Source organism: Passer domesticus, unplaced genomic scaffold (assembly GCF_036417665.1).
Source record: "Passer domesticus isolate bPasDom1 unplaced genomic scaffold, bPasDom1.hap1 HAP1_SCAFFOLD_235, whole genome shotgun sequence".
Lineage (NCBI taxonomy): Eukaryota > Metazoa > Chordata > Aves > Passeriformes > Passeridae > Passer > Passer domesticus.
In genome coordinates, this window is record NW_026990014.1 from 37,663 (window position 1) to 52,079 (window position 14,417).

Genomic DNA, 14,417 nt, shown 5'->3' on the forward strand with positions numbered 1-14,417 from the left:
AATCCCAGAGCCCCAGTGACACCAGTTTGGGGACACCGGGGGACACCCCCAGCCCAACCCCAGAGCCCCAGTGACACCAGTTTGGGGACACCGGGGGACAGCCCCAGCCCAACCCCAGAACAGGGATCTGGGACTTGGTCAATAGGGGAAAAACGACCCCAAAATTCCCATTTTTGGCTCAAAAATCAGCAACAAGTTGAAGGGGACGCTCCCAAATCCCAACGGGGTTTTGGGGATGCTCCTAAATTTGGTTTTTATCTAAAGCTGGTCCAAAAATCCCTGGAAGTTGAGGTGGAAGCAGAATTTTGGGGTTAAAATTTGTGATTTTAACACCACACTTGAAGAATTTACTGTAAAAAGTAAAAATTCAAGGTCTTAAAACATGGATTTTAGGAGTGTTTTGAGGGAATATCTCTAAAAATCGCATTGAGGCTCAAAATTGGGATGAAATTTGAATTTTAGCTTCTAAATTTCCCACTTTAACCCAAAAACTTGTTTTAGAAGAAAAATTTACCCCCAAAATCGTTAATTTTTAGGAAATTTTTCACTGAAGACCTTAAAATTTAACCTAAGTTTCCAAATAGTTTCACAATTTCCAAAATTCTGAGAAAAATCAGGATTTTACATGGGAAAACCTCAAAAAAATCCCACAAAAATTGAAATTTTGGCTACAAAACTGCTAAAAATTTGGGTTAAAATGCCATTTGTGCACTGAAAGCTTGGGGTTTGGGGTTTTCCGGGGTTTGGGGTTTTCTGGAATTTGGGATTTTCTGGAATTTGGAGTTTTGGGCTCCCTTCCCACCCTTTTCTCTGCCAGCTCCTTCTCCCTCTGCAGCGCCCGGCTGCGCTCGATCCACGCGGCCGCGTCGTCCAGCCAGGGCTCCTCCTCCCCCAGCGTCTTCACCTTCCTTTTTGGGGCAAAAAAAGCACATTTTGGGGTTCCCACAACTGCCTCAAATCAGCTTTGAACCACCAAAATCCTCCTGGATTTTCTCAGCTTTACCAAAATTCCAAATTTCTGTCAATATTCCTAAAGATTTTTTCTTTCTAGATCTGCAAATTTTACCCTGAAATCTTTTTTGTGCTACCCAAAAATTCCTAAAATATTTTTTGTCTCAAAGTCTCCCCCCAGATTCTCCCAAAATCTTCCCAACCCTCCCCAAATTTTTCGTATTCCCCAAAATTCCACCCCAGCCCCCCAAAATTTACCCTGAGAACCCCAAATCTCCTCCCAAATTCCCCCCAAAATCCTCTCCCAGGCCCCTCAAATTCCCCAATTCCTCCCCAGACCCCCCCAAATCTCCCCTGGACCCCCCAAAATCCCCTAAACACACCCTAAAAACCCCCAATTCCTCCCCAAACACCCCCAAATCCCCCCCCAACCCCCCCAAAACCCCTTCCTAACCCCCCCAAATCCACTCCCACACCCCTAACCCCCCCAAATCCCCTCCCAGCCCTCTCCCGCTCCCCCCAAATCCCCCCTAAACCCCCCAACCCCCATCTAAACCCCCCAAATCCCCTCCCAACCCCCCCAAATCCCCTCCTAGCCCCCCCAAACTCCCCCAAATCCCCTCCTAGCCCCCTTCCACTCCCCCCAAAATGCCCCCTAAACTGCCCCCAAACCCCATCCCAGCCCCCCCAAACCCCCTCCAAATCCCCTTCTTGACCCCCAAATCCCTTCCTACTCCCCCCAAACACCCCCTAAATCCCCCAACCCCCATCTAAACCCCCCAAAACCCATCCCAGCCCCCCCAAACCCCATCCCAGCCCCCCTAAATCCCCTCCTACTCCCCCCAAACACCCTCCAAATCCCCTCCCAGCCCCCCAAATCCCCCCAAACTCCCCCAAATCCCCTCCCAGCCCCCCAAATCCCTTCCTACTCCCCCCAACCCCCCCCTAAAACACCTCCCAGACCCCCAAATCCCCTCCTACTCCCCCAAACCCCCCCAAACCCCCTCCCCAGCCCCCCAAACCCCTTCCTAACCCCCCAAACCCCCTCCCCAGCCCCCCAAATTCCCTCCCAGCCCCCCCAAACCCCCTCCCCAGCCCCCCCAAACCCCCCCAAACCCCATCCCAGCCTCCTCAAACCCCCTCCCCAGCCCCCCCTAACCCCCTCCCCAGCCCCCCAAACCCCTTCCTAACCCCTCAAACCCACTCCCCAGCCCCCCAATTCCCTCCCAGCCCCCCCAAACCCCCTCCCCCGCCCCCCCAAACCCCCCCAAACCCCATCCCAGCCCCCCCAACCCCCCCCCCAGCCCCCTACCCCAGTTTCTGGTTCAGCAGCCGTTTCTCCTTGGCCGCCGCCAGCTTCTCGCGGATCTCCTCGCGCTGCCGCAGCGCCAGGGGATTGATCAGCTCGGCTGCCAGCGGCTCCTCCTTGGTGCCCGCCTCTGCCCCCAAATTAATCCAAAATCAGCCCAAAAATCACACCAAAATCACACCAAAATCAGCCCCAAATCAGCCCAAAATCAGCCCTAAATTAACCCAAAATCAGCCTTAAATCAGCCCCAAATTAAACCAAAATCAGTCCAAAATCAGTCCCAAAATCAGCTCCAAATCAGCCCAAAATCAGCCCCAAATCAGCCCAAATATCAGCCCTAAATTAACCCAAAAGCAGCCCCAGATCGGCCTCAAATTAAACCAAAATCAGCCCCAAATCAGCCAAAAATTGACCCAAAAAACAGCTCTAAATCAGCCCAAAATCCTCCCCAAAAATTGGTGAAATGGGCCCCAAAATCAGCCCCAGGACACCTCAAAATCCACCCTAAAATCAGTGAAATCAGCTCCAAAATCCACCCAAAAATTGGTGAAATGGGCCCCAAAATCTGCCCTGGGGCACCCCAAAATCTGCTCAAATCCACCTCAAAGTCATCCCCCAAACTCAGCCCTAAAACCAGACCAAGATTCAGCCCCGAACACCCTAAAATCGACCCCAAACAACCAAAAAATCCCCCCGAAATTTCCCAAAATCCACTCAAATCTCCCCTAAAATCCCAAAAATCCCCCCAAAATTCCACAAAATCCCCCCCAAATCCCCCCAAAATTCCACAAAATCCCCCCCAAACCCCCCCAAAATTCCCACAAAATTCCACAAAATCCCCCCAAATCTCCCCTAAAATCCCAAAAATCCCCCCAAAATTCCACAAAATCCCCCAAATCCCCCCAAACCCTCTCACCCTTCTTGGCCGTGCCGCTCTCCAGGGGTTTCAGCCCCAGTTTGGCCCGGAGCTTACTGGGAACGGGAACAGGAACGGCTCAGGGGGGGACAGAGCCCGACTTGGGGGGACCCGGGTTTGGGGGATTGGGGGGGGAAAACCCCAATTTTGGGGGATTTGGGGAGGGGAAAACACCAATTTTGGGGGGAAAACCCCAATTTTGGGGGATTTGGGGAGGGGAAAACGCAATTTTGAGGGATTTGGGGAGAAGAAAACACCAATTTTGGGGGGAGAAAAAACCCAATTTGGGGGAGGGTTTAGGGTGGGACCCCAATTTTGGGGCATTTGGGGAGAGGGAAACCCCAATTTTGGGGGGAAAACCCCAAATTGGGGGGGGATTTAGAGTGGGACCCCAGTTTTGGGGCATTTAGGGAGCGAAAAACCCCAATTTTGGGGTGGGGGACCCCAATTTGGGGGGATTTCAGAGGGAAAACCCAATTCTGGGGGATTTGGGGAGGGGAACCCCAATTTTGGGGGATCTGGGGAGAAGAAAACCCTAATTTTAGGGGAGAAAAACCCCAATTTTGGGGGGGATTTAGGGTGGGACCCCAATTTTGGGGCATTTGGGGAGAGGGAAACCCCAATTTTGGGGGGAAAACCCCAATTTTAGGGGATTTTAGGGAAAGGTAAACCCCAACTTGGGGGATTTGGGGAGGGGAAACCCCAATTTTGGGGGATTTTGGGTGAGAGAACTCCAATTTTGGGGCATTTAGGGAGAAGGAAATCTCAATTTTGGGGTGGGGGACCCCAATTTTGGGGGATTTGGAAAGGAAAACTTCAATTTTGGGGGATTTGGTGAGGGAAAGACCCCAATTTTAGGTGAGGGAACTCCAGTTTTGGGGGGGATTTAGGGTGCGACCCCGATTTTGGGGCATTTAGGGAGAAGGAAATCCAAATTTTGGGGGGAAAGCCCTAATTTTGGGGGATTCCAGGTGGGGAAAGCCCAATTTCGGAGTGTTTGGGTGGGGGAAACCCCAATTTTGGGGGATTTGGGGAGAGAAAAACCCCAATTTTGGAGGATTTAGGGGGGAAACCCCAATTTTGGGGGATCTGGGAGGTGGGAAACTCAATTTTGGTAGGAAAACCCCAATTTTGGGGGATTTTGGGGGTGAAAACCCCAATTTTGGGGATTTTTGGGGGTGAAAACCCCAATTTTGGGGATTTTTGGGGGCTCCTCACTTGGTCTCTTCCACGCTCAGGGAGGATTCGCCCGCTGCGGATTTGGGGAGCAGCTGTGGGGGCAATTAACAAATTATTATTAATTAATTAAGGTGGAGGGAGCTCCTCTGGTACCCCCCGAGGAGCTGCCCCACCCCAGGGACCCCAAAACCCCCTCTGGACACCCCAAACTTCCCTTTAACTTCCAAAATTCCTCTTAAAATCCCCAAAATTTACTTTTAATCCTCCCAAAACCCCTTTAAAACTCTCCCAAATCCTCTTTAATCTCCTCAAAATCCCTTATAACCCCCCAAATTTACCTTTAACCCCCTAAAATTCTCTTTAGAACCCCCCAAATTTACCTTTAACCCCCTAAAACTCTCTTTAAAACCCCCCAAATTCACCTTTAATCCCCTAAAACTCCCTTTAAAACCCCCCAATTTTACCTTTAGCCCCCTAAAACTCCCTTTAAAACCCCCCAAATTTACCTTTAACCCCCTAAAACTCTCCTTAAACGCCCCCAAATCCCTCTGGGGTCTCCCCCCTCCAAATCTGACCCCCAAACCCCAAATCCCCCCCAAAATCCCCCCCAAAATCCCAAAATTCCCCCCCGAAACCCCACTGATTCCACCCCAAAACCTCCCCCAGCCCCCCCAAATCCTCCAGCCCCCCTCCCCGCACCCCAAATCTTTGCTGCGCCCCCAAACCCCCCCCAAACCCCAAATCCCCCCGAATTCCCCCCAGAACTCCGCCGCCCCGCCCTCACCGGGCTCCTCGCGCTCCTCCTTCCTCTCCCTCTTGGGCCTGCGCTCGCTGTCGGCGCCGGCCCGGCCATGGCCGCTCCTCGCGCTCTCCTCGTTCGCTCCGCGCCGCGCCGAGGAGCCGGAGCCGCCGCCGGAGCCCCCGCGCTCCCCGCGCGAGCGGCTGCGCTTCCCGCGCCGCTCCCCGCCGCGGTGCCGGTGCTTGCGGTGCTCGCGGGGCCGCCCCGCGCTGCCGCCGCCCGCCCCCGGCGCCTCCTCGGCCGCCTCGGCCCCGCCGCGCTCCCGGTGCTTCTTCGAGGCGCCCATGGCCGCGCCGCCACTTCCGGCGCAGACAGGAACTTCCGGTGGTTGCCATGGAGACGCTTCCGGTGATCGACTACTTCCGGCGGAGCGCGGTGCTGATTGGTCGGGGTATAGGCGGGACTTGAGGGGGCGCTGTGGGATGGACCATTATGCGCGCCGAAGGGGTGGGCAGAATGAGCAGGGTGGTTGTGGCGCCGTCCTGTCCCCCCACAGAGGGCTGGAGGCCTCCAGAAGAAGCACAGAGAATCTCTTCACACTAATCTTCGTGATGAGACCCCGCACAGGTCGCCGGATGGGGGGGCTCCTTAAATAGCGCACCCCCGGGGTACAAAAAAATGGCGACGCCCGGTAGAGATCAGTAGACACTTTAATAACACCAAAATGGCGGCTGCTTGGGGTGTGGCAAAATGGCGGCGCATGGGGGAGACCCCGAAAAGGACGGGGGTGTCGAGAATCCTCCGTGAGAAGAAAAAGGCACGACGCCCATGACTGGCCTCCCGTTGATCCGTGCTGTGAATCAGAGACTCCAAAATGCGCCCTCCGGGGCTCTGTCCCGCCCCGTTCGCCCCGGGGCGTGTCCGGTCCCCCCCGCCTCGTGCCCTTTGATCCGCCCGGCCCGGGCGCCTCGGCGGCGCCGGGGGGCGGAGCAGGGGGCGTGGTTTCCGCAGAGTGGGCGTGGTTTTATCGGCATATAAAAGGCTGCGCCGAGCCCCTCACGCCCGTCACGAGGTCTTGGCGAAGGTAGCGCTCGCCCTGAGGGGCTCCGGGCTTCGGGGGGGATTTCCGGGGAGCACAAACAACTTTCGGGGTCCCCGTGAGGATATCGGGGAGCCCGGGGGCTCTTTGGGTGTGCGGGGCGGGCTCGGGATCCATCCAAGGGCGGGTGTGGTCGCTCAAGGAGGCGCTGGGGGGGCTGCGAGGCCTGGAAGGATTTTGGGGCGCCCTGTGAGGGATTTGGGGTCCCCGGGGGAGGGGGACCCCAAGAGGAGTTTGAAACCCCCACAAAAGCATTTTAGAGTGGCCAGGGCGATCTCTAGAAAAACATGGGGTAATTTTTGGGGTGCAGGGAGCACCCCTGGATCTCTTCCAGAACCTTTGACCGCCAGGGGCGAAGTCGGGGACCAAAGATCCCCTTGAGGTTGTTTGGGGGAAAGTTCAACCCCGCCCAAACCCTTGTGGGGCGATCGCTGAAGGTTTGGGGGTGGTCCCTGAAGGTTTTAGGGCAATCCCTGGGGATTTTGGGGCGATCCTGGAAAGTTTTAGGAGGATCCGTGAGGGGTTTTGGGGCCATCCCCGAGGGGTTTTTGGGGCGATCCCCGAGGGGTTTTTGGGGCAATCCCTGAGGATTTCGGGGCGATCCTCAAGCGGTTTTGGGGCCAATCCCCGAGGGGTGTTTGGGGCATTCCCCGAGGGGTTTTTGGGGCGATCCTGGAAGGTTTTAGGATGATCCCTGAGGGGTTTTTAGGGCAATCCCTGAAGGGATTTTGGGGCGATCCTGGAAGGTTTTAGGGCGATCCCAGAGGCATTTTTTAGGCGATCCCTGAGGGGTTTTCAAGACAATCCCTGAGGGATTTTTGGGGCCAATCCCTGAAGGGTTTTTAGGGCATTCCCTGAAGGGTCTTTGGAGCAATCTCTGAGGGGTTTTAGGCCAATCCCTGAGAAGTTTTTGAGGCGATTTCTGAAGCTTTTGGGTCAATCCCTGAAGGTTTTTTGAGGCGATTTCTGAAGGCTTTGGGTCAGTCCCTGAGGGGTTTTGGGCCAATCCCCGAGGTGTTTTTGAGGCGATCCCCGAGGGGTTTTGGGGTGATCCCTGAGGGGTTTTTTGGAGCAATCTCTGAGGGGTTTTGGGCCAATCCCCGAGGAGTTTTTGAGGCGATTTCTGAAGCTTTTGGGTCGATCCCCGAGGTGTTTTTGAGGCGATTTCTGAAGCTTTTGGGTCCATCCCCGGGGGATTTTGGCTCTCCTCCCCAGATGGAGCCCGAGTCTCCCCCCCGCGAGCTGGAGCTGTCGGCGCTGGAGGCCGAGAAGCAGCCGATGGCCGCGGCCGAGCCGGGGACCCCTCCCCAGGCCCCCCCTCCCCACCGCGACCCCTCCCCGGGCCCGGAGCAGCACCCGGGCGCCGAGAAGAACGGGCTGGTGATGAAGATCCCCCCCGAGGAGGAGGAGGAGGCGGCCCTGGGGGGCACGGGGGCCTCGGGGAGCCCCAAGTTCACGGGGCTGGGCAAGGAGGAGCTGCTGCGGGAGGCGGGGACGCCGCTCTGGGCCCGCGCCCGCCTGGTGCTGCTCGTGCTCTTCTGGGGGGGCTGGCTGGGCATGCTGGGGGCCGCGGCTGCCATCGTGGCACAGGCGCCCCGCTGCCAGCCCCTGCCCGCCAAGGCCTGGTGGGAGCTCGGGGCGCTCTACAGGGCCCCCCCCAAGGCTTTCGGGGGCGATCTGAAAGGTGAGGAGGGGTCTGGGGGGTCCCATGGGGGGTTTGGGGGGTCCTGGGGGCGTTTTGGGGGGTCCTCTGAGGGGTTTGGGGGGGTTTAGGGGGTCCCCAGAGGGGTTTAGGGAGTCCCCAGAGGGGTGCAGGGATCCCTGAAGATGTCTGGAGGGGTTTTGGGGGCTCCGGGTGCTGTACAGGGCCCCCCCCAAGGCTTTCGGGGGAGATCTGAAAGGTGAGGAGGGGTCTTGGGGGTCCCATGGGGGGTTTGGGGGGGTTTAGGGGGTCCCCAGAGGGGTGGAAGAATCCCTGAAGGTGTCTGGAGGGGTTTTGGGGGGTCCTGTGGGAGCTCGGGGCGCTCTACAGGGCCCCCCCCAAGGCTTTTGGGGGAGATCTGAAAGGTGAGGAGGGGTTTTGGGGGTCCCATGGGGGGTTTTGGGGGGGTCCCATGGGGGGTTTGGGGGTGTTTAGAGGGTCCCCAGAGGGGTGCAGGGATCCCTGAAGGTGTCTGGAGGAGTTTGGGAAGCTCCTAAGAGGGATTTAGAGGGTCCCCAGAGGGGTGGAAGAATCCCTGAAGGTGGCTGGAGGGGTTTTGGGGGGTCGTGGGGGGTTTTGATGGTCCTGTGGGAGCTTGGGGCGCTCTACAGGGCCCCCCCCAAGGCTTTTGGGGGCGATCTGAAAGGTGAGGAGGGGTCTTGGGGGTCCCCTGAGGGGTTTTGGGGGGTCCTCTGAGGGGTTTTGGGGGGGTCCCATGGGGGGTTTGGGGGGGTTAGAGGGTCCCCAGAGGGGTGCAAGGATCCCTGAAGATGTCTGGAGGATTTTGGGGGGCTCCTAAGAGGGGTTTAGAGGGTCCCCAGAGGGGTGGAAGAATCCCTGAAGGTGGCTGGAGGGGTTTTGGGGGGTCGTGGGGGGGTTTGGGGGGATTTAGAGGGTCCCCAGAGGGGTGCAGGGATCCCAGAAGATGGCTGGAGGGGTTTTGGGGGGTCCTGTGGGAGCTCAGGGCGCTCTACAGGGCCCCCCCCAAGGCTTTTGGGGGAGATCTGAAAGGTGAGGGGGGGTCTTGGGGGTCCCATGGGGGGTTTTGGGGGGGTCCCATGGGGGGTTTGGGGGGGTTAGAGGGTCCCCAGAGGGGTGGAAGAATCCCTGAAGGTGGCTGGAGGGGTTTTTTGGGGTCCCAATGGGGGGTTTGGGGGGTCCCATGGGGGGTTTGGGGGGGTTAGAGGGTCCCCAGAGGGGTGGAAGAATCCCTGAAGGTGGCTGGAGGGGTTTTTTGGGGTCCCATGGGGGGTTTGGGGGTGTTTAGAGGGTCCCCAGAGGGGCGAAAGGATCCCTGTAGATGGCTGGAGGGGTTTTGGGGGAGTCGTGGGGGGGTTTGGGGGGATTTAGAGGGACCCCCCAAGGCTTTTGGGGGAGATCTGGAAGGTGAGGAGGGGTCTTGGGAGGTCCCCTGGGGGGTTTTGTGGGGTCCCATGGGGGGTTTGGGGGGGTTTAGAGGGTCCCCAGAGGGGTGCAGGGATCCCAGAAGATGGCTGGAGGGGTTTTGGGGGGTCGTGGGGGGGTTTGGAGGGGTTTAGAGGGTCCCCAAAGGTGAGTTGGGGGAGTTTAGGGAATTTCCAGTCTGGTTTTGGGGAGGTCTGTGAGGTTTTTTGGGGAATTTGGGGGGGTCCCAGGAAGGTTTGGGGTTCCCCTGGGAGCCTGTGGGGGAGGCCCCGTTAATGGAACCCCCAAAATAACTCCAAGGATATTTGGGGAGGAGGGGGGGGTTTATCTCAGTGCCCCCCACCACCACGTGTCAGGGGTTAATTCCCAGGAGAATTCCCAAAAACCCCACAGGGTCAGCTTGGGGACCCCCCTCTTTCAGGGCCCCCCATAAAAGGGCCTGGGGGGGGGGACTCAGCAATTTTGGGGAGCCCCCCCACTTTGGGGGGGTTCTTGGGGGGTTCTCCAGATTTTAGGGGGGTTCCAGGACCTCCAAAGCCTGAGGGAGCCCCCAGATTTTGGGACTTTTCCTCATTTTGGGGTCCTGGGAGGACTTTGGAACCCCTGGGCTGGTTTTGGGGTCTCGGGGTGGGATTTTGGGGTCCCCAGCGGCGTTGGGGATCTCTGCTGTCCCTGGGGGGATTTTGGGGTCGTGCAGCCGGGTCAGTTTTGGGGTTCACCCCCTTTCCCAGGCGTGGAGAAGCGTTTGGGGTACCTGAAGGAGAAGCTGCAGGTGGGGGGGCTGGTGCTGGGCCCCGTGGCCCCCCAAAAACCCCCCGGGGGGCTCCTCCCCCCCCTGAAGGAGCTGGACCCCGCCCTGGGCACCCTCCAGGACTTCCAGGCCCTGCTGCAGGCAGCCAAGGACAAAGGTGGGTGGGGGGGGACCCCAAAACCGGGGGGGGAACCCGAAATGGGGGGGGGCAGAGGGGGGGCAGGGGGTGAACTGAGAGGAACCCCAAAATTTGGGGGGGTGGTGGATATGGGGGGGGAGGGGCACCACGGAATTGAGGGGGAGCCCCAAAATGTGAGGGGCAGAAAATTGGGGGGTGGGACACCCCAAAATGGGGAGGGGGGCACCCCAAAATGGGGAGGGGACACCCCAAAATGGGGAGGGGGCACCCCAAAATTGGGAGGGGACACCCCAAAGTTAAGGGGGGACACCCCAAAATGGGGAGGGGACAGCACAAAATGGGGAGGGGACACCCCAAAATTGGGAGGGGGCTCCACAAAATGGGGAGGGGGCTCTACAAAATGGGGAGGGGGACATCTCGAAATGGGGAGGGGACACCTCAAAATTAAGGGGGGACACCCCAAAATTGGCCCAAAATTGGGAGGAGACACCGCAAAATTAAGGGGGGACACCTCAAAATTAAGGGGGGACACCCCAAAATTAAGGGGGACACCCCAAAATGGGGAGGAGACACCCCAAAATTGGGGCGGGGGGCTGAATTTGGGTGTTTTCAAGTGTTGGTGATGGGAAGAGCAGCAGGAGCCCCCCCAAAGGGGGATCCCCAATAATGGTGGGGGGGTTTGTAGTGTGTGGGGGGGGTCCTGCGGGGTTTGGGGGTGCCCTGACCCCCCCATTTCCCCCCAGGGCTGAAGGTGATCCTGGACCTGACCCCAAACCCCACCGGGGGGTCCGGTCTGGGGGGCTGCAGCCAACAACTCCACGGCGCACCAGCAGGTCCAGGTGGGTCTGGGGGGGCTCTGGGGGGGGGATTTGGGGTTTGGGGGACCCCCCTGACCCCCCCGTGCCCCCCCCAGGCTGCCCTGAGCCACTGGCTGAAGGAGGACATCGCGGGGGTCTTCCTGGACGGCATCGAGGAGCTGCCGGTGAGGGCGGGGGGGCACGGGATGGGGGGGGGGGGATTGGGGGGTTTGGGGTTGGATTTGGGGTGGGATTGGGGGGTTTGGGGTCGGGTTTGGGGGGGTTTGGGGTGGGATTGGGGTGGGATTGGGGGGTTTGGGGTGGGATTGGGGTCAGGTTGGGGGGATTGGGGTCAGGTTGGGGGGTTTGGGGTGGGTTTGGGGGGTTTGGGGTGGATTGGGGGGTTTTGGGGGGTTTGGGGTGGGCTTGGGGGGTTTGGGGTCGGGTTTGGGGTCGGGTTGGGGGGTTTGGGGTGGGATTGGGGTCAGGTTGGGGGGATTGGGGTCAGGTTGGGGGGTTTGGGGTGGGATTGGGGGGTTTGGGGGGGGCTTGGGGGGGTTTGGGGTCGGGTTGGGGGGGTTTGGGGTGGGATTGGGGGGGTTTGGGGTCAGGTTGGGGGGTTTGGGGTGGGATTGGGGTCAGGTTGGGGGTTTGGGGGGGTTTGGGATGGGATTGGGGGGTTTGGGGGGGTTTGGGGTGGGATTGGGGGGTTTGGGGTCGGGTTGGGGGATTTGGTGGGGGTTGGGGTGGGGTTGGGGGCAGGATTGGGGGTTTTGGGGCAGGATTTGTGGGGTTTTGGGGCAGGATTGGGGGGTTTTTGGGGATGGAATTGGGGGATTTGGGGCAGGACTAGGGGATTTGGGGGGGTTGGGGTGGGGTTGGGGTCGGGTTTGGGGGGGTTTGGGGCAGGATTGGGGCCGGGTTGGGGGATTTGGGGCAGGACTGGGGGATTTGGGGAGGTTTGGGGCAGGATTGGGGGACTTTGGGGTGGAATTGGGGGGGTTGGGGGCAGGACTGGGGGATTTGGGGGGGTTTGGGGCGGGATTGGGCTTTTTTGGGGGGTTTGGGCACAACTGAGGGGTTTTGGGGGCAGAATTGGGGTTTTTTGGGGCAGGATTGGGGGGTTTTGGGGGTGGAATTGGGGAGTTTAGGGCAGAATTGGGGGTTTGGGGCAGAATTGGGGGTTTTTGGGGTGGGATTGGGGGTATTTGGGGGAACTTTGGGGCAGAATTGGGGGGGGTCTGTGGTGGGATTGGGGGGGTTCTTGGGGCAGAATTGGGGGGGGTTTGGGGCAGAATTGGGGTTTGCTGGAGGATTCGGGGTGTCTTTGGGGCAGGGTGTTGGGGGTTTTGGGGGGCTCTGGGTGACCCCCCCACGCCCCCCAGGTCTCGGTGGTGGCTGAGTGGAGGAACCTGACGGAGCAGCAGCCGAGCCCCAGCGGCGTGGCCAGGTGTGACCCCAAAACGTCCCAGTGTCCCCCCAAACTCACTGACCCCCCAAAAACATCCCCAGTGTCCCCCCAAACTCACTGACCCCCCAAAAACATCCCCAATGTCCCCCCAAACTCACTGACCCCCCAAAAACGTCCCCAGTGTCCCCCCAAACTCACTGACACCCCCAAAAACGTCCCCAGTGTCCCCCCAAACTCACTGACCCCCCAAAAAGTGTCCCCAGTGTCCCCCCAAACTCACTGACCCCCCAAAAGTGTCCCCAGTGTCCCCCCAAACTCACTGACCCCCCAAAAACATCCCCAGTGTCCCCCCAAACTCACTGACCCCCCAAAAACGTCCCCAGTGTCCCCCCAAACTCACTGACCCCCAAAAAGTGTCCCCAGTGTCCCCCCAAACTCACTGACCCCCCAAAAGTGTCCCCAGTGTCCCCCCAAACTCACTGACCCCCCAAAAACATCCCCAGTGTCCCCCCAAACTCACTGACCCCCCCAAACCTGTCCCCAGTGTCCCCCAAACTCACTCATGGACCCCCCCCCACTTTGGGCTCTTCCCTCCCCCATTTTCGGGTTGTTCCCCTGACTTTCCCCCCTCCGTTTTTTGGGGTTCTCCCCTGATTTTTCCCCCCCATTTTTGGGGTTCTCCGTTTACTTATCCTTCGTGTTTTTGGGGTGTTCCTTTGAATTTTGCCCCTGGTTTTGGGTTTTTCTCCTGACCTTTCCTTTCCCATTTTTGGTTGTTCCCATTACTTTTGCCTCTCATTTTTGGGGTTCTCCCTTGACTTTTCCCCCTTGTTTTCTTGGGGTGTTCACTTGAACTTTCCCCCCCTTTTTGGGGTTCTCTCCTGACCTTTCCCTCCCCATTTTTTGATCGTTCTCGTTACTTCCCCCCCCCCCCATTTTTCGGGTTCTCCCCTTCCCCCCGTTTTTGGGGTGCCCCTGACCCCATCCCGTTCCCAGGGTGCTGGTGGGGGGCACGCGGCTGAAGGAGCCCTGGAGGGTCCCGGGGGTCCCGGGGGGGCTGCGGCTGCTCCTGGGGCCCTTCCTGCAGCCCCTGGAGCCCGGAGCCAGCGCGGGATCGCCCGCGGCAGCGGCGAGAGACCTGCTCGGCTTCCTGGGCAACTCCTCGGGGCTGGGGCTGGGCTGGAGCGTGAGTCTGCACCCCAAATGGGACCCCAAAACCCCCCAAATGGGACCCCAAAACCTGCCCATGGGCTGGGCTGGAGCGTGAGTCTGCACCCCAAAACCCCCCAAATGGGACCCCAAAACCCCCCCGGGACCCCCAAAACCCCCCTGTGGGGCTGGAGCCGTGAGGAGCCTGCTCGGCTTCCTGGGCAACTCCTCGGGGCCGGGGCTGGGCTGGAGCGTGAGTCTGCACCCCAAAACCCCCTAAATCCCCTAAATGGGACCCCAAATGGGACCCCAAAACCCCCCCGGGACCCCCAAAACCTCCCCGTGGGGCTGGAGCCGTGAGGAGCCTGCTCAGCTTCCTGGGCAACTCCTCGGGGCCGGGGCTGGGCTGGAGCGTGAGTCTGCACCCCAAAACCCCCTAAATCCCCTAAATGGGACCCCAAATGGGACCCCAAAACCCCCCCGGACCCCCAAAACCTCCCCGTGGGGCTGGAGCCGTGAGGAGCCTGCTCAGCTTCCTGGGCAACTCCTCCGGCATGGGGCTGGGCTGGAGCGTGAGTCTGCACCCCAAAACCCCCAAAATGGGACCCCCAAATGGGACCCCAAAACCCCCTAAAGTCCCCCAAATGTGACCCCCAAAACCCCCTCATCCCCCAAACGGAACCCCAAAACCTCCCGGGACCCCCAGATGGGACCCCAAATCCTTCCTGTGGGCTGGGCTGGAGTGTGAGTGCACCTCAAAATCTGACCCCCCAAATGGGACCCCAAAACCTCTCTGGAACCCCCAAAAATCCCCTCAGAAGCCCCAAAAGCTCCTTGGGACCCCTCAAAATCCTTTCAGGACCCCGAATTC

General features: G+C 59.2%; 2 protein-coding genes across 2 annotated transcripts in view; one reads left to right on the top strand and one right to left on the bottom strand.

Moving 5' to 3' along the window:
- The window catches only part of SART1 (spliceosome associated factor 1, recruiter of U4/U6.U5 tri-snRNP), a 23,927-nt gene extending 18,487 nt beyond the window's left edge, over positions 1-5,440 (bottom strand). Inside the window, exons 1-5 of the mRNA XM_064406441.1 lie at positions 5,081-5,440; positions 4,395-4,447; positions 3,177-3,232; positions 2,264-2,390; positions 803-908 (exon numbers count right to left, since the gene is read on the bottom strand). Coding sequence (XP_064262511.1) covers positions 803-908; positions 2,264-2,390; positions 3,177-3,232; positions 4,395-4,447; positions 5,081-5,440 — 702 coding nt within the window. The remainder of the gene's footprint in view (positions 1-802; positions 909-2,263; positions 2,391-3,176; positions 3,233-4,394; positions 4,448-5,080) is intronic.
- Positions 5,441-6,026: 586 nt separating this feature from the next.
- Positions 6,027-13,679, top strand: LOC135292215 (4F2 cell-surface antigen heavy chain-like). The gene is given in 8 exon segments (XM_064406437.1): positions 6,027-6,178; positions 7,409-7,877; positions 10,031-10,207; positions 10,933-10,979; positions 10,981-11,028; positions 11,103-11,171; positions 12,372-12,436; positions 13,394-13,679. Coding segments are annotated over 7 exon segments (1,146 nt in total). The 5' UTR covers positions 6,027-6,178; the 3' UTR covers positions 13,665-13,679.
- Positions 13,680-14,417: the final 738 nt, after the last annotated feature.